Here is a 19,262-nt window from a genome sequence, read left to right as displayed (position 1 = left end):
GACAGATCCTGGCTAGAGTTTTGGCTAGGGGTTTGATTTTTTTACTTGCTGCCATGAAGATGCTAACCCCTCTCTTTGCTGGAACCAAGATGCTCTTACCTCTGCACTGCACCATGCTCAGAAGCCACCCACATCAGACACCTTCCAGCCAAGACAGGTCCAGCACACTCTTCTATTAAGACTCCCCAAGACACATCCCAATGCCATCCTAACCCACAAACCTCCTGGAAGCCACTGTGACCAAATCCTTGCATCAAATCCATGCAAATCATGGCTTTTCTGCAATTCATTTAGATATTCTGACAAAACAAAACCACCAGATGTTGTAATGAGATGCCACTTACAGAGCTTTCCTCACTCCAGCACCTCCTGTGAGATCTGCAATTGGGGCAGCCCTCTCTCCCTAATCAGGATATCTGAATGCTAAAAGCACATAAGAAAAGCAAACTGTAGCATGATGGCTTTCCAAACCAGCCTGGTGAGCTCCAGCCAGGTTTCATCTCTCACTCCCATGGTCAGCAACACCCAAATCACGAGCAGAGAGGAAAAAGCTGCACGGATGGAGAAGAAAGCTGTTAAGTTATGCAAGGATGCCCTCCGGCCAACAGCAATGCTGGGAGGCCTCCTGCCCCAAAGCCAGGAGATAAGGCAGCAAGAAGAGAGGACACGCAGATCCAGCACACACCCAAGCTCACGCCAGCCCCAGCCCACAAATCCTTCTGCAAGTTTCCCCGTCCCACCTCCAGATGTGCCAGCACCCCATCCTACACCCTGTGCCCCTCCCAAGCTTCTCCTCTGTCACACCCTCCACCTTCTTTGCTCACTTTGGCACATCGTCCCCAACACGTCTGCGTGATGCGAAATGACCTCGGTGTGCTAGCCAAGCATTATCACTTGTTCCCATCGCTGTCACAGGCCATCATCCAGTCTGGGCTCCTGCAGAAAGGAGAAAACCTCCACCCAACAGCACAGTTACTCACAGCTAAGCCAGACCCAACAGGACATCCAGCCCCGACAGCACGGTCTCACCAAGAAGGAAAAATTCCTTCCAGTTCCTTGAGGCTTGACAGATCTTTCAAGGGTTCTTCATTTGTCGCTGTTATGAATCCACACCTCAAACCACAAGCAAAAAAAAAAAGGCAGCCAATAAGATAGACAGGAGCTGCAAAACAAACCTGGGAGCTCTTTGGAAGGAATGAGGCTCCAGACAGTTCTCCAGGGGCTCCTTTTTGCTGTGATTCGATGTGAAATCAGATCAGACACGGTACTCCTAGGACGGCATTTCAGGGCCAACGCACAAATTGCAAACTGTCCTCTGCCCCCACCACTGCTTTGCTCCATTTATTTGGGTCTCCTTGGCTGATGAAACCAACCTGAGCTTCACCACCATGCCCTCCTTCAAGGCAGATCCAGCACTGTGCAGCCGTGAGCTGCACAACAAGCCGTGGCCCTTTCTGAAGTGGAACTGCTCATCTTTGAGCTCCAGAGGTGATGGAAAGTCCTTTCTCCTACCTGATGGCCCACCTGTGGCACCATTCAGAAGCAGACTCGAAGCCTTTAGCCCTGATCAGTTATTTTTGAGGACCAACAGCACTGTGGCATTGCCACCAGCATCATTGCTCTTGACACCAGCTCCTGTTGATCCGCTACTGATAAACCTCTGAGAGCAAAACCAACAAGATTTACGCACAACCTTGCACGTGCAAGGAGACAGAAAGCAAAGCATGCCCAAAGAGGCAAGCTGCAGACGCTTCTGCTCAATTGCATCCACATCAGGAGCACTCCACAGCTTCATCTGAGCTCCCAAGGAAGCTCAGCATCCAGCTGCAGTATTTACAAAGCCAACAAGAAGCACTGAGCTGGCATCTGCTGCCTTGCGAGGCTCCTACCTGTCCATGCAGGGCTCCTCAGGTTGCTGCTCGCCCCCGAGCTGAGGTTGCATTGCAGCAAAGCCTCTTTGGTGACAGATGAACCACCACCACCCTCTGGTTGGTTACAACCCACTATCAGCATTTATTTATTTTATATCAGAGCAAGTGAAGCGTCAAAGCACATCTCTACAATCCGCACAGCAGGCTGGGGAGTGGAGCTCTGCTTCTGGAGAGCCTTTACCTACAAAGGTTTAGCATCACTACACACACAGAGGAGTCTTGGCACCTGAGACCTTCAGGGCGTCCCACAAACACTGTCACGAGCTGCAGGAGCTGAGGACACCCAACAGCCATCGTCCCACTGCTTGTAAAGCAGCATAACACACAGCACTCCATGGTTTTCATGGCTTCAGTGCTCATTTTATCATTTAAATTTCACTGAGAGACTCAGAAATAATGCAGAAACAGCCCCTGAGAGGCACTAGGAGAGAGAGCAGAGCTGAGCATCACCAGACTCTTTGGCCCCTTATCTGACCTGGGATACACATGACAGCACCTGCACTATTTCCCAGTCAGTCCTGAAAAATAAACCTCTGGAACCTGACAGCAAGGCAAGATCCAAATCCAGTGGCTGCAGCTGCAGTGCATCAACCAGAGTCCACGTTTCAGAGCTGGCTGCAGCTGCAACCCCATCACAGGCATTAAAACACAGCACAGCAAGGATGGCTGCAGGCTCAGATGTCAATGCCACACCACTGCAGACACCTCAAACTCAGGGGGCGCAGCCTCAACCAGGCGCTGCTCCCAACCTCTGCTGGTGTTGCAGATCCGTTCTCCTTCCATTCCTACAACAGTTCCCCTCCCCAAACCCACTCACACAGGAAAAAAAGTCCCCAGAACGTGTCGAAATCCCCCGCAAAGTTCTCCCACTGTGGCAAGGCCATGTCAGCAACGGTTTAATTGGTGCCAATTTCACAACTTCTCTGAGAAATGAGGAGCTGAACAAAGCCCTTCCTGCAGTTTAGAGGAGCTTTAAGACTCTGAGCTGTGCATTGAAACTACCCAAAAGCTACTGGAAAGCTGAACCCGAAGATGACAGCAACTTCCAGCCACGCAAAACCTGCTCTGTGCCCAGACGCCTTACTGCTGGAGACCTCAGATCAAAGCCCCAAATCCTCAAAATGCAACAGGAAGAGCCAAGGGATTCCTCCCCCACCCCCAAATACCCCTCCAGCAGCTGCTCCAGCCCTGGGGTATAACAACACTTTGGGGCCTGCACGGCTTTGAGCATCTTTGAAAGCTGCAACCAGCCGAATCCAGAGAGCACAAAGCTCAGCCACGTCTCTCCCTGTGCATCTCCAGATTTTGGGGCACAGCACAGCCTCGTGTGAACTTTTCTGGCACAAGCACAGGGTCAGAACCAATCCAACAAGCACTGAAACTGCACCACGCAGCTGCAGAGGGTATTTGCAGGTGCTCTGTGCCCATACAGGTGTATAGCTTGGATGTTTGCTTTCCTGGGTGTTTATCTTCGGGCTGTGTCTGCACACAAGCTTATCTCCCAGGGGAGGGGTGTGTTTCTCCTGCACACACTGTTATCTCGAGGGATGTGGGCTCTCTCCGAGGCGAACACCGCACGCGCATCCCAGTGCCAGCAGCAGTGCAGGCAGTGGGGATGGGGCTCCTGCTCCTCTCCATCTTCTCCATCTTTTATCAGAGAGAGGGAAAGGAAAACACAGCAGCTCTAACAAGGAGGGGAAGGGAGAGAGATGTGAGAAGGATGGAAAGGGAAGGAAGGACGGCAGGGTCTTAATGGAAGAGCACCGGTCCCATCTAGATGTGTTCAGGGTCTCCTCGAAAGAACCCTTGTTTCTCTATAAATGCATTATCTCCCATTACCTTCCCAAAGCCCTCTTGTTCACATAGAGGACAATTAACACAGCCACTCCTAATGCTCATTTCATGTGCTGACCCCTCTGGAGATGGACACTCCAAGCTGCCCAGCGCATCCTCACCACGTCCCAGCATAGACAAGAGCTCTGACAGCTGCCATCCCAGACCACCATATAGGAAGGCACTAATTAGCTCTCTCATCACCACAGAATTATTTGAAGGCTTCCATCTCACTGCAAGCAGCACCACCTGGCTTTGCAGCACCAAGCTTCAGGCTGCACCCTACGGCCCCCCCATCACCACAGTGCTTTTCTCCATCACTCCACCCCCCCCCCCCCAAAAAAAAACACCAACCAGTTCCACTCTGAAACCTCCCAGACTGCTGGTCATGCCCTGGGACCTTTGCTTTCTTCACAACACCAGGACCTTGAGCCAATCTCAGCCCAGGCAAACACCCAGCAATGTCTCACCTGAGCACCTCCATCCCCTGCATCCATGCGGGACCCTCGGCGCTGAACCTGCTGCAGCCGGCATGCAGAAGCTTTCTCCCCCAGCAGAGCTCCCAGCCAGCAGTTTGTGCAGCTGCCGCCTCACATCTGCCTCCTCTCTTGCCAATTGCCCAAGAGCCCTCAGCCTCTCATGCCCAACAGTTCAGCTGTCATGGGCTGTGGGAAACCTCAGCTTTGGAAACGCTGCGTTTACACTGATGCAACCCGGCAGACATTCGTTTTCCGGAGTTGCTGTTAAGGGGGAGAGGAGGAATATCCAGCCTGGGTTATGGGCTGACCCGTGTCAGGGCTGTGGCCAAGTGCAGCCTCCCTGGGCTGTAACTCTACCTCTTTCCTCTCCCCCCCCCTTGGTCCCATCCCACTGCTCGCTCCTTGCGATTCCTCCACCGGTTCCACGCGCCATACGGCTTCCTCCACCATCTGGGCTCCATTTAGGGGAGCTGATGTTTTTCACAGGGCTGTAATCTAAACTTTGGTATTGAGTTTACATCTCGCATACCAGCGTCTCACCACTGCGCCTGGCCACGTCGGGGGGGGGTGTCTGGGCTGCCAGGCTCCATCCTGACACAGAGGGATGCAGCACCTCGGCAGCTCCACGTACCTGCAAACCATCAGATAGCCCAAGAACTGCAGATGCTGATGCACAAATCCCACATGGATCTAGCCAGGCGCTGGGCACAGGGCTGGAAAGCAGAGCAACTCACCCTGGGAGGCTGTAGACGGGAGCTGGAGCTCCTAATCACTGTTATCCAGCCTCCATCACCAGCAGCAGGAAATTCTCTTAATTTTTTGCCTTAAGCCCTACCATTATCTCCATCCATACGCTGCAGTCAGACCCCGCAAGCAGCATTTCTCAGAGCAAGGACAAAGGTTGTCCCTTTGGGGAGCAGAGGATGGACACTGAGAGGCACCAGGCCCTGCAGCATCGCACTGCTTGCTGCTGCTCTGCTTGAGCCAGACCAACCAGATGCAACCATCAAAGCCAAGTTCCACCAACAGCAAGCCCACACCATCAGGGAGCAGGAGATGAGAGGGCAGGAAGCAGCAGCAGGTCAGGGGCTTCCAGCAATGAAGAACTGCTGAGTTTGTAGGCACCTGCATTTGCAGCTGCCTGCACTGCAGAGGTGGGACAGGAAGATCTGTGCTCCCAGGACACCTCGCTGGACCGGGCTGTGAGCAGATTGCTCTCCATCCCCTTTTCTGCTCCACTCACCGTATGTTAAACGGATATTAAAAAGCACAAAGTCTTCGCCCTGAGCTGCTCAGAGCTCTCCCTTCCCAGAGCAGCGTGCCCTGAACACTTAGCATCGAGTCTTCCATCTTACAGCCATACAAACCTGAGCAGAATCAGGCAGCCAGGCTGTGATGAGGACAGCACCACCACCACCACCCAAACTAACAAGCAAATTCAGGCACCGTGCAAGCAGCAAGGAGGAGCTTCACCGCCCAAACACAGTTAAGGTGCTGCATTTGCAAAGAGGCTGGCACGACAGCTCCTCTCCCAGACACTGGCCCAGCTCTCCAGCCCCCACAGTTATTTATGAACTGCGAGGGCTTGCAGGCTGCCAGCACACTCTGCCAGCGGGCACAGCAGCATCAGAGAGCACCGTGAGCTGGTTGCATGCTGCAAACTCTGCTCCAAGCCCTGCAGCAGCTCCCACCCCCATCTCCTCGTCCCCCAACCCGAGGGTCTGCTCTGCTCTTTGGCCAAGCAACCAGGCTGGCTCCATCCCAGCAATCCACATGGCCAAGCCAGAAATGAGAAGTAATGTTTTTATACTTGGACTTTTCAGGCAGGATTTAGTCATTTGTGGACACGAAGGCTTGGCAGGATGCTCTGCCTCCACTCACCTACTGCAGTGAGCAGCTGTTTGTGACGGCAGAGCCCTGGAGATGGAAGAAGAGAGACTGCTTGTGATTTATTCCAGGTGAACCCTGATTTAATCCAGAAGCATCCAGCTGACGAGGAAGGAGTCACATCCAGCATGCAGTTGGGCACAGACTCGCACAACACAAACATCCAACAGCTTCACAACAACAAATCCAGCAGGGACTTCTACCCCAATCTACCTAATGGCTAAAAAATTAGTTATAGGCAGAAAAGCCAAACCCTCTCTGAGTGCACACTTGCTTTAAGGAGGCAGAACAACTGAGACCTGGTCTGTCATACTAGAAAAGCAGGTTCCAGCCCAGCTCTGTAAGGATTGTACAAACCCTGTTTGCTTTCCCTGCACTATGGAGAAAAGCTTCCTCCCATGAGCACAGCCATCACTGCCCAGCTCTGGGAGGCCCAAGGAATCACCAGCACTGCAGGAGAAGCCCACAGCCCTGAACACACTCTGCTGGGGCTCCAAGCAAAGCTCTGTGCAGCCTACAGTCTTCCTATGGAGAGTCAGTGTGCTAGCAGGCCTTTTGGCACTTGTGCCCTGATTGCAATTCCTTAATTCTTCCTGCCACGTCGACAGCAAGGTTTGCCACTGCTGCCACAAAGCAGAGGGCAGCTCACGTTCCCAGCATTGCAGAAGGGAAACGTTTTGTTCCATTGCAGAGCAAAACCCTGCAGCATCTGCGGGGAGGCTGCAGGCTCTGCAGCGTGTGTTCAGTGAAGATTTGCTCAGGGGAGTTTGCACCATGCGGTCACATATCTGAGCCTGCTGGCTCATCCCACCCTCTCCTCAACAGCTCTGGTGCTGTAAGCAAGCCCTGTGTGACAGTTAAGGCAGGGCAGAAGGTGAACTGAGCCTAATCTGGGCTGCCAGAAGAGAGAGACAGCAGCAGGAGGGGAAGGGGAGAGGGCACCGTCCCCTCCATCTCAGCAAAACACCAACTCCACTGTAAGTCCCCACCTTAGGGCCAGAGCAAAACTTCTCAGGCACGAGCCCAAGGCTTATCTGCTGCTCCCTCCCTACTCCCACATTTCTGTTATCAAACCAACGCTACTTAATCTACAAATCCTGCCTCTTAAACCAGCAAAGTCACGCCGGTTCCTGCAGTGCCGATGCTTGGCTGCGTCCCTCAGCTTCAGCAGAGAGCCCCAGGATCACCAGCAGTCCCCACAGCACCCTGTGACTGATGCCACATCTGTCTGTCCAACTGCATCCCCTACGTGGGTCCCACCACCGTGCTCTGCAGCCACTGACCCTTTTCCCACAGGTTAAACCACTTCAAGCATCCTACAAGCCGAGTTTATTTAGGAGCCCATAACAAAACCTTGAAGGAAAGGGAGTCAATCTGGAGCTGTGCTTCATAACCAAGCGTGGGATAAAAGCTCAAAAAGGAACACAGCAGAATTCACCATGGCACAGATCAGCAGCACAACCCCATTAAGCATTGACCACTGGAGGAGAAGTGCCTCAACCAGGAGCCTCTGTGCCCCGCAGGCAGGCTCCTGCAGCAGTCACACAGCTGTCCCAGCTTTGAGACAGATAAGGCTCAAATGATTCATTCACTCTAAACCTTTATTTGTTCTTGCTTACCCAGAAAAAGCCAGCAGCTGCTAATGCTAAACTGGGACAGCTCCCAAGCACAGACAAAGGCCTGCAAAAACAGGTTTAAGGAGGAACTGATTGCTCAAAAAGCAATCCTAGAAGAGGGAGTTAGAAAGGAGCTCAGCGCCGTGCAGGAGGAAGAGGAAGCCAGAAAGCACCTAAAAATACATCTTTAAAGAAGCAGCCAAGCACAGGACTAAGGCCTCGCCTGCACGTGACCATCACCCACAGCATAGGCAGGATGTGAGCTTGGTACACAGCACTCACTCCCCAGCAACCCCACATACAGAGTGCGTAGCAAAAGCCATGGCCAGCAGCTTTTGCCCCAAGAAAGCTCAGTTCTGCCATGCAACAAACATTCTGGGTGCGGGATGCTGCCCCATTTGTGCTCTGACCACCCCACACACCGTGCCAGATCCACCCCAGCTGGGAACCCACCTAAAAGCCAGCAGAAATGGCATCAGACAGCTTCAACAAGTTCAAAGGAAGTCTGGAAAACAAGACTGCTCCCAAGATGTACTCTAAAGAACAGCTGGGCCCTGCTGAAGGACTAAACACAGGGTCAGTCCTTTGGGCTGTGTACCCATCTGGGCAACACCTTCAGATGTGATAAGTGAGTTTCTTGTGAAGCAGCCAGAAATGGCAGAGCAGGAGAGCTGAGACTGCCCTGCTGCTGCTACGGCTGGGGCTGCCACTGCCTGCTCCTCTCTTGCAGCTGCAAGGCTGCAGAAAGCTCTCACATGGGCACAGGGCTGGGAATGGAGGATAAGCAAGCAAAGCAGCAAAGAACTTGACCTGCTCCTGCACGGACCCAGCGGGGTGAGAGCTTCAGCTCCGCCCCATGCAGGCACCACTCCAGAAGGATGCTCCCAAACACCTTCAGCCAGTCCACAGCACTGTGCAAGGAAGGAAAACCCCCCCAGGGATGTGAGAGGCACTTACAGGACGGGCTGAACATCACCAGCGCCGCAGACAGAGTCAGAGCTGTGCCCTGAGGCTGAGAACATCCAGCTAGTTCCGCTCCCGGGAAGCCACCGCTCCGCATCCCACATTCACTTCTGCTTCGTTCCTGCTGTGCACGTATCTGGTCATCGAGGCAGCACCGAGACGCAGCAAGATAAGCCTGCTTGAAGATGAGCCAGATGCAAAAGGGCACTTAATGAACTCTCGTGCACTGAGTCATCCCATCTGCAGAGCCGTCTGCCTCCTCCGGAGCGCACACCAACGCCGGCAGCTCTTATTTCGTGCTCACGTCGGTGCAGAAGCCTTTGAGCACGGCAGGCTGAGGCTGCTGGGTAGGGCTGTGCCCGAGCTGTCCCTTCAAAGCTGCCATGAAACGCAAACACAACTTTTGCATGGCACAAGTTTGCTATTCTTCACCCTTCGGTCCTTGAACTCATGACTACTGAGCAAGGCGGCTTGCTCAGCTAACCAGCAGGCTAAGAATAGAGACCTTGAAGTGAAACCTACAGGGATTGGCAGCTATTTTGAGAGCGCTCAGCCGGCGGGGCGGCGTGACATAAGAGGATATAAAGAGGAAACTCTGCACAACAACTCTCACCTCACCGAGATTTGGTTAAGTGAAGGTAGAGCCTCCATGAGTGCTTTTGAGGCAAAACAAACACAGAAATGGGCTCCCGAGGCCACCTCCACATCAACATGGGATTCCAAACCAGGGCTTGCAGCTCTGTGATGCACCCCAGGAGCAGCTCAGCCCCTTCTCTGTGCTTCCAACCCCTCCTCAGAGCCTCACAGCTCTCCAGCAAAGCACACACATAGAAGGGAGGGCTGCGATCTGCCCGGTCACCAGATGTGTTTGAGAAAGATCTGGTCTCGGTTAGCAGCCAGCATTAAGATTAATGTAAGGAAATTTAAATGGCAATACTCAGAGCGTATTTGATTTCAAGCCTTAGGTACTTGGAAAACAAACATACAAGCTATGGTTTCTGGATATCAAGCCTGCCACCTGAAACCAGTCCCTGCAGCAGCACACTGCAGGGTGCTCCCTGCATCCACCTCTCAGCACGTACAGGGCAGAGGCTCCAAGCATCAGAATGTCCTCCTCAGAGCGGAGAATGGTGATTTTCTCCTTGCTTTTGGACAGAAAGAAGCTGCAAGCAGGGACTCCCAATTCACCAGCTTCATCTTTCATAAAGACATCCCACCAAAACCTGCACAGGGCACTGGGAGAACAGCACACCTCCAGCGGCTGTTACTACCCTCCCAGCTTACCACCAGCCTCTCTGCAGCAGATATTCTCACCCTGTAGCCACCAACAGACAATACTGGAAAGCTTGTGGCCTCTTAAGTGTTGCTTAAGGCAGCTGGAGCTGGAAAATAGCAACAGGAAATAGGAGACTCTTCTCAGTAGTCGTGCCCCCAGGCTATGCACAGAAACATCCTCTGAAGCCTCAGTGCATCAAACTGCGAGTGAACCTGCAGGATTTACATAAGCCTTGAAGTTTTGGATAAGCATCGAGGAAGAAATGCAGAAGGCAATCCTGTATCAAGCTCTCTGGGAAGTGACGTTCTCCACATTTTCTGTGCTGCCCAAGGCTTCACGCTTACGCAACAGCAGCTTTTGAAAAAGCAGCATCAGCATCAACACAGCCTTCCTCTCCCTTGTGTAAGAGATTCCCCTTCCGTGAAGGCTTGGTTTGGAGGCATTACTTTTGGATAGCAGTCAGTAGGGCTTTTTTGATCCTGAGCGAACCAGTAAATGCACTGAGCACCCAGGAGAGCCATCAGCAAGCAATGCCACAAGCTGGCAGCCCAAGCTGTGCACCACCCAGCAACACATCCCACTCCCAGGTTGGCACTGGAGGATGCTCCAGGCAAAGGCACACCCTGCACAGCCAAAGCATTTCTCCATCGTGATCAGAGTCCCTCCTGGAGGCCAGTCTGAGGTCCTTGCTGCTCTCAGCACTATCCCAGCTCCCACCTCTCCCTCCTCTTGTACCCACAGTGAGCACCCATAGTCCCAGCCCAGCACACACTGTCCCCCACTGCAGTGCAGAGAGATTGCAGGGCGAGCGTAACCACTTTGCTTCACACTGGTGGAAGCACTGGTTTAATCCAAGCATGCAGTGCAGCCCTGGGAAGAGCTAAGCCTCTCTGTTGTAAATAGCTCATGGGATGGAGCTGGATCTGTCCAAGTGATGGGGCTTGTGGTTGTGACAAGGTGCAAGAAGCCAGGTAAAGATGCACTGACCACAGCACCATCCACTGCACACAGCCTTAAGCATGGTGGACTGAGATTCTAAGAGGAGGGAGGGCAAGCAGGTATGTGTGATGGATGTGTTAATGCACCCAAGTGTCACACAGAGCTGCTGCCCCACTCCAGCCCATCCTTGGGACCAGGAGCACCACTGACACCCTTTGCTCTGAAGCTCCCTGCCCAGGAGCAACGTGGCTGGCACCAACTCAACATCCTCCCATATGACCCAACAGGGACCACACTGACGGGGACATACGTACTGACTGCCACCTCATACACTGAAATACAGGTTCCTGTGCATCACCACCTCCAGCCCTGCTCTGCCCAGGGCTGCTGTGCCCCAGCACAGATCCCTCCTTTAAGGTGAGCCCGGGGAACTTCCAAAGTCAGCCCAGCAAGCTGACTTGGGCTACATTTACTATTTATAGTTTGATGACTGGGATGAAGCCATCCAAGCATTCCAGCTTCACTTGCTCTGGCTAAACTCAAGCACCAGTGACTGAATCCTGCACAGCACACAAAGGCTCAGAGCTCATTCAGTGTTAGCAACAGCTGCTATATCTGGAAGACTGTTTCAAGGGAAGCTGGAGCTCTCCAAGGCAGAGAAAGAAAACAAATCCTTCACATACATTCTGCAGGACAGCGCTGCCCTCCTAAACATCCTTGGCTCACTTTAACAAACCCACGTTTAAAAGTCCCTGCTAAAAGCAACAAACTGCAGCTCACCAGCTCTGCACCCCGAATGCTGCCCACCTGCTGGAAAACCTCATGTCACATCCCACAGCCAACACACAGCCTCAGATCTCTGAGAGCAAGAAAACTGCCTGTAAAGCACTGCACCCTGCTCACCAGGGAAAGGCAGCTTTGGCAGCACGGGAGCGGAGTGGCCAGACCCAAACCACACTCGCTGCAGGCACCAACAAAGGAAGAAAAACATCACGGCAGCTCAGCACAGCCTTCTGCAGTGTTTTTAGTGCGAGCTGCAGGGCCTTCTGTAGTATTTTTAGGGCGGCTTGGCAGAGAGCAGGGCTCTCAGAGCCTTGCCCACAGAGGGCTGCTCAAGCCTGACACGAGCCCACCCAGCTGCAGCCAGACTCAGCAGGGCCAGGACACGGTCCCATGGCCATCAGTCATCAGCCCCGTTTTACCAACGACACAAAGTCAGCAAAGAAGCTGCTAAGAGGAAGCCAGCAAAGCCTGAAATCGGGGAAGGATGCATTCTTGCCTTCAGGGAGCATAGCAAGATAATGAGACACAGACCTCGGGAAGGATTCGATGCAACAGCTCACAGCACTGACTCACCTCCCCGTCCTGCGCAGCCGTCCCTGTCCCCACGCTCTGGCTGGAGGGAACAAAGCAGGACACTGCTACAGCTGGAAGAAGACAAGAGGTAACTGATCACATCAGAAAAAATAAGGCCCTGGTGCTTGAACCTTCGACAAACATGGTTCCATCCCCAGCCAAAGCAAAGGGATTCACACACAACCCTGCTGGAGCTGGGTAATGATGCAGGAGCTGCCCTGGTTCAGAGCACTGCCAGCACTCTGGTTTGTTTTTTTTTCCCCTCCTCAAGGTCCCAGCTGTTAAATACATGACTGCAGGATCTCTTGGTCTTCCTGAAAAAAGCACATCTACCATTTCATCCATCACTTGAACAGGAAAAAGCCCCAAAGCCTGCTCCATAAAGACTCCAGGCACACAAAGCCTCTCACTACTGACATTTTCAAGTCTTAATATATTGTCTTTGAACAGTTTCTAAATGGTTCGGGTTTGGCAGAACTGGCTTTCAGCCTCCCAAGAGTCATTTCTAAGTGCCCTGAAGTGAGAAAACTCTGCTTGGCCTCAGCCCAGCACCCCAAAGCCATTGGCGTTGCCACTCACATCCCTAGAGCCACCTGCCTCAAAACACACCAAGCCACCGTTCCCAACCAAACCCGAGCTCCCAGCATCAGACAGAGCCTGGGTTTTCATTATAGCTTACAGCCCAATGAAGTGTGAACACAGAAACAAGGGCCAGAGCCGTGACACTCGTGCTTCAGCCACTGCAGACCTGAGTTCCTCAACTTCGCCAGTGACACACCACAAATCCACACCCGCAGCCTCCAGGATGCTGGACTTCATTGCTCTGAACATCTAGAAACAATGCTGCAGAGCTCCAAAACGCTTCTGTCAAGTCAGAGCAGCCCCAGACAGAACAGAGCACCACGCACAGACCCAAAACTGGGCACCATCCTCATCCCAGAGAGCTTCTTGCCAATGCAAGACACAGCCAAACAGTGTCATGAACTGCTGGAAAAGGCACCTCATGTGCACTTGCACTCCACCTCCTCCCTCCTGCCATGATGCCCAGGACAAGATTACACACCTGCACGGATTGGCCCTAACATTTCCACATGTCCTTACACAAATTACACATCAGAAAGGCTTAGGACCTGCTCTTGCCAGCTCTAACCCCATCACCTTCCCACATGCCCACGTCTTCAATGCTTTCAGCCTTGCTGCAAAAACTTTTGCTGCCATTTTCGCTCTCCCACTTCCTGCTCACATCAGGCAGCCAAGCAGGAAGGACTGAAATCCTCAAAGCACACCAGGAAGCACCAGAAATCTGCTGTGATGTGCTGGGTGAAATGCTTTGCAGACACCTGAGCAGAGGCTTCCCAAAGCAAACAGCTTTGTAAGGAGCTGAGACCATTCTCTAGGCTAAAAACAAGGCAAAAATCACAGCACAGCCCAAGTCCTCAGGGAGTTTGCTCCCAGAAGTGACAACTCTTCCCTCCCGCATGCAGCCAAGCATCCCCCTACTATGTCTGCAGGAGCATCCGAACACGGATAATGCTTTTATCATGGAAAAAAGGTTTGGGAAGCTCTGCTTTTTTGGAGCATGGGAACCGCCAGCAAAGACCAAGCACAGGATAACCTGCAGGTCTGCAGGCTGCAGCGGGCACAGACTGCACAGCTGGGATACTCCATGCATCAACACCGCTTTTCTAGAGCAGCTGTTCCCATCCTTTCTGAGCAACTCCGAGAGAAAACAAGGACGCAACTTCATTAAACGCGTCACAAACCGACGGAGCCGCCGCTCCCATCCCTTACGGCCCAACCAGCAGCAGGGAAAAGGACCGGGACCGAACGAACCCCTCCAGCAGAACCCAAACCCCGCACTAAACACAGAACAACCCATCTCACGCCGCACAGAGCCGCGCTCGCACCCCTTAAACCCCCCCTGCCCCCCACCTCCGGCCACGAGCATCTTCAGTAGAGCAGAACCGGGGGGTTGGGGGGGAGGGAGGGAAAGTACCCCAAAGCGGACCCCCAGGACGCTGCCAACCCCGGACCCCCCTCACCTCGGGCGGGGCCGTGCAGGGATAAATGCGAAGCCGGGAGGCCGGCAGGGCGTAGAGGCCGTTTTGAGGCTGCTGGCGACGGGGATCCATGGCTCGGAGCTCCCGGGCTCCACCTGCAACGCCGCAACGGAACGGGGAGGAGACGGGAAGCCCGGACCCGGTCCGGCCCACCGCGCTTTGTCTGCGGGCGGCACCGCCCCGAAGCCGAGCTGCAGCCAATGGAACCGCCCGCATCGCCGGGCCGGGCCGGGGGGCTTCGGGGTGGGGATGGAGCTGAGCCGCCCCCGAGGGTTCGAAGGGCTCCTGGAAGCGGGGACCGAACGGGGCGTGGGGGGGTGAGGAAGGGGGAGAAGTGGGTGTGGGGTTCAAAAAGGAGATCCGGCTCTTTTGGCGTGGTTTCGTATTGAAATGAGGTTCGTGGCGCTGTGCGGTGTGGTGTGGGTGAAGTCCACCCTGTGCCACCCTATGGTATCCACTGCACCTCCTGCAGCACCTGCTGCTTATTCTGCAGCACTTATTGCACCTCCTGTAGCACATATTCCATCTCCTGCACCACCTATTGCATCTCCTGCAGCACCTATTGCTCCTCCTGAAGCACACATTGCATCTCCTGCAGCACAAACAGCTCACACACAAACACAGAGCTGGTGCCAAACAATCAGAAAAGCGTCGTCTTCTCAATGGTTGGACTTGCTGATCTTGATGGCCATTTCCAACCTGAGCAATTCTCTGATTCTGGGATGCAATGCAGGGCCCCAGCCATAGCAGGGAATGTGAATCCCCAGAAGTGTTTGCAGCAGGCAGCTGGAGGGGCTGCTCTTTGGGAGCACAGTGCTGAGCTGAGTGTTGTTTGGCCACGTGTTTGGTCCCAGCTAGAGATCCCCTGCCATCAGCAATGTGACAGCAGAGAAATCCCAGAGAGAGAAAATAGAAGGGTCAGGTTGGTTAAACGCAGCAACTGGGGAAACTTGCCTCCTGCAGCACGAGCTCTCTGCTGTCACTGCAGCTTTTTACCTCTTCCCAAACCTGCAGGACCCTGCTTTGTGCTGGTACAACCCACAGGCCAATGTAAGGAGGAAAAACTAGGAACTGCACGTTGAAAATCTCTCGCAGCTGCACCCTGATTGACTCTGAAGCTCTGGAAAAGACCCTTTGCCATGGATTTACTTTGAAAATCTGAAATCCAGCAATGCTTTCAGTGAGCAGCAGCAGCACGGGGCTGGCTGTGGGTGATTGCTGCCATTTCCTGCCCTCTCCCTCAGGACTCGCTCCCCACCGCTGCCTCCATTGATTGGATGCAAAGCATCCGCCTGCTAAAAGCAAAGGTTGCTCCGGAGTGATACAGGATGTGCAAGCAGGAAAGAGCTGTGCAGCTCACAAGCCTTTTCTTTGCTATTTATCTTGCTGCCTGAAGCATATTCACTTTGAAAATGGAATGGTACCAATCCAGAATATTATGCAGGTCCATGGTCTGCCATTAATTCAAGGAGCGTAGCAGCTCTATTATTACAAATTGAGTCAGGTACTCTTTTCATAGCAGTATTCTCATCTTTAAGGTCCCTTCCAACCATTCGATGATTCTATGAGATATGTAAGTTGTCAAGCAGTCAGCATGGATCATTCTGGCCACCATGGTGACCACGAGCCATTAGGGTGCTCTCATGGCTAAGAAGACCAATGGTGTCCTGGTTGATCAATGGTTGACCAACAGTTGACCAAAGATTGACCATGAGCCAGCAGTGTGCTCTAGTAGCCAAGAAGACCAATGGGATGCTGGGCTGCAGTGTGCAGAGCGTGGCCACCAAGGCAGGGAAGTTCTCCTCCCCTCTGCTCTGCCCTGGGGTGGCCACAACTGGAGCACTGTGCAGAGGGCAGGGGAAGCATCCCCACATCTCAAAGCAAGAAAGAGGAAAAACAAAGAAAGAAAAAAGCCACATGTGGACCCAAGGAGGTGGTCCTCAGGGGCTTCAAATCACCCCCAAAGTTATCCCACAGATTTCCCTGCTGACAGCCAGGAGCATCCTGCAGGCGGGGGTCACTTGGCTCAGCTCTCCTGCCAAAGGACAGCAGCATTTCCAGGAAATCCGAAGCAGGGGGGGATTCTCTGACCACCGAATCACACTTCTCTTTTCCAAAGAAGAAATCACTTCAGATGCAGAGCAGAGCCCTGCATCATCCCAGAGCAAGGAGACCTGCGCTGGGCTGCAGCTGAGCCATGGGGCTCCACACCTCCAGAGGTCAAGCAGTGCAGATGCAGTGAGATAAACACCGAAACACGAGTGGGCAGCAGCTGGGCTTTTGCTGAGCTATTTTGTTCGCTTTTACACGACCAGAACAGAATATGGGAAGTTACACATCGAGCATGCATGCGTGCACGCAGGCTGGCATCCGATGTGAGCTATTTTCGGTGCTCTCTGAAGCTGGCTCAAGCTGCAGCTGCTCACATTGAGTCCCACCTTTGGGGTTTTCCCTTTCCCTTTCATCGATGCTTTTTTCCTGGATCGGCTTTTCCTTCCCATTCATTTTCGAATCTCATTTATCTCCAGGTTCATCTGGAATGTTTGGCTTAAGCCCCTCTGAGACGATGCTCGAGCAGCACCTGATGGTGCCTTGAGCTTTGAGCCCACCCTGACCTCACCCCACGCAGAGCAGAGCACATCAAGGTGCCCCCCGAGCTCCAAACGATGCCAAAATTGCCACTGTTTTGATGACAGACAGCTCATTGTGAGAACGCCCAGTAATTTGACAGTGAAAGTCCCAGCAGTGCCCACTCTGTATATTTGCATATCACTCAGTGACACCAATCCAAGATGCAATTCGTTGGGATCTTTCTCCACGCTTTAAGTCTGGCAGCAGCAGGAGAAGGGGATTTATTCTCCCTTTTTAGCCCTTTTTTCCTGCTCACAGCCCTAAATTCCCCTCAATCCATCCTTCCCAAAGGATGGGGAATGCAGCCAGGGGTTGGGCTTCCCGAGCTGGATCCATCCCTTCAGCCCTGCTCCTGGCTCCACGTGGAACGTTTCTCTCTTCCAAAACAAGAGCCCAGTCAGAAAGGAGAGGTTTGAGGCTGGCTGCCAAAGGAAGAATCGTAGTGATCTTTGCAATTTGTGATCATCCTTGCAAAACCTGCCTCCAACTGCAAAAGTGTCCCACCGAGACCCCCTTCCATCCAGGTGTGGGAGAAGGCCAAAGCTCAGATGGAGACATGAGAGCACTGAACCAGCTGGCAGCTCCGCATCGCAGGGTTGACGCCAATCATTCACCAGCGATTATTTTGGAAGCACAGGCAGTATTTTTAGCCAGGAAAGCAGGCACCACTTCCCTTTCTGCCATCTCTCCTCCCTCTGCCAATGAGCCAGGCCTCTTTGCTGTGGCCGGGTGGGGGGATGCACCCAGAACCCGCTGCTGGTTGTGAAAGAACTGTGCTGCTATTTTGATCAGAGGAGCTGAACACGCTTCACCCCCATGAGTTTTGCAATCCTCGTGCCGACAAAGGAGGAGCAGCCACCACAGGCTGCCTGGGTTCACCCCAATCCCTGCCTGATGCCCACAGCATCCTGCAGCCAGGAGAGGGTCCACGGGGAGGGTGGGCAGTGATGGCAGCACCTCATTCTGTGCTGCTCTGCATCCTCCTCCATCTGCTTCTCATCCCCATCTTCTTCCACCCATCCCGTCTCCTTCCTCCTTCCTGTCCTCCAGCCCCAAAACTCCACACTCATTGGGCCCATTCCAGGTCTGCACCCCCCACCTCATCTCTGGACCTCACAAACTATGAACAATCAGAAGTTTCTCCTGCTTTCCAGGAGAGAATGGAGCTGTTCTTGCTTCTCCAACGGAGCTGTGCTTGCTTTTCCTTCTATTTTTCTCCCATAGATCCCCTGCTTCGGGTTGAATTTGGGATGCTGGAAGCTGATCTGCTGAGCCTGCCAGCCACGGCTGACCCAGCAGGCAGGCAGGAGGTGGGCGAGTTGCTGACTCGGGCACAAGAAAGCTTGATGCTTTTTATTTGCTGATGTATGAAAGATAGGGGAGCAGAAACTCACACCCTGAATTGGGCAACACTGTGCTGGGCACAGGAGGAGGCTGCGAGTGGAGCTTTAGGGAACTGCAGCGGTGGAGTGATCAGGATGCATCCTGGGTGCAGACCTTGGTGCTTTGTAGTTTGGGGTCTCCGTTTGTCAAATAGGAGGCAGCAGAGGCTGAGCAGGGGATAAGGAGGTCACCCGACCCAGCATCAGCCCGCTGCTGGCGCAGCTCTGTCCCCAGCTGCCTCCTGAACACACAGGGCAGAACTGATGCAGCCCTGCAGAGAGCAGCTGATGATCACAGCGCTCTGCTGTGACTTCTCTGCTTCCATTCAGCAAATGGAAAACTATTCACATTTCAAAGCAAAACACCGAGAGCAGCACACAGAGCTGGCTGCCTGCTTAATAGCCTCCCTCCCCCGCAAACCTTCGCCTTGCATCACCACTGCAGGATCTGACCCTCCTCTCTGGAGACCCTCACAGGTTCCCCAGCACCCGAAGACCCCCAGCACGGCAGGGCAGTGCCCAGCCCGCATCCCACCACCCCCATCCTCCGCTGTTCTTATAACCAAACAACCGCGCTCACCCATCAGCCTGGAGGTCTGTTTTAAATAGACACTCCTTCAATAAGACCTACAAAAATACCTTTGGTCGTCCTTCTGCTCAGCATGAAACCACAGCGCGGCAAAGAGGAACCAGCGACTCAAAGCAGGGCGCGCTGCAGCCCGGCCGTTCCACCCTCCCGTTGCTGTTTGCGCAAAGCAAAGGGCAATTATTGGAGATGGAAGATGCGTGCTTCACCCGCCCGCTTCCCCCCGCCGCTCTTGTGGGTCTTTCGGACGGCCCCAGGGGAGAGAAAAACATTTGTTTTAAAAACAGGAAAATGTGATTGTAAAACCACAACAATGGGCCGGG

General features: G+C 53.5%; 1 protein-coding gene across 10 annotated transcripts in view; it reads right to left on the bottom strand.

Moving 5' to 3' along the window:
* Window positions 1–19,262, bottom strand: part of HDAC7 (histone deacetylase 7) — a 60,616-nt gene that overhangs the window by 25,817 nt on the left and 15,537 nt on the right. For 2 of the 10 annotated variants that reach the window (XM_048928446.1, XM_048928448.1), the window contains exons 2-3: window positions 12,281–12,351; window positions 8,704–8,884 (exon numbers count right to left, since the gene is read on the bottom strand). The exons of 2 other annotated variants lie outside the window; for them this stretch is intronic. In XM_048928446.1, the coding sequence (XP_048784403.1) occupies window positions 8,704–8,884; window positions 12,281–12,351 (252 nt within the window). Of the gene's footprint in view, window positions 1–4,234; window positions 8,669–8,703; window positions 8,885–12,280; window positions 12,352–14,322; window positions 14,494–18,992; window positions 19,102–19,262 lie in introns of those variants that run through there. 6 more of the 10 variants (XM_048928457.1, XM_048928455.1, XM_048928447.1 and 3 more) reach the window with 6 other exon arrangements.

The sequence above is a fragment of the Lagopus muta genome, chromosome 28, assembly GCF_023343835.1.
Source record: "Lagopus muta isolate bLagMut1 chromosome 28, bLagMut1 primary, whole genome shotgun sequence".
NCBI classification, from domain to species: domain Eukaryota; kingdom Metazoa; phylum Chordata; class Aves; order Galliformes; family Phasianidae; genus Lagopus; species Lagopus muta.
The sequence above is the reverse complement of the archived record's forward strand: the minus strand, read 5'-3'. Positions and strand labels throughout refer to the sequence as shown.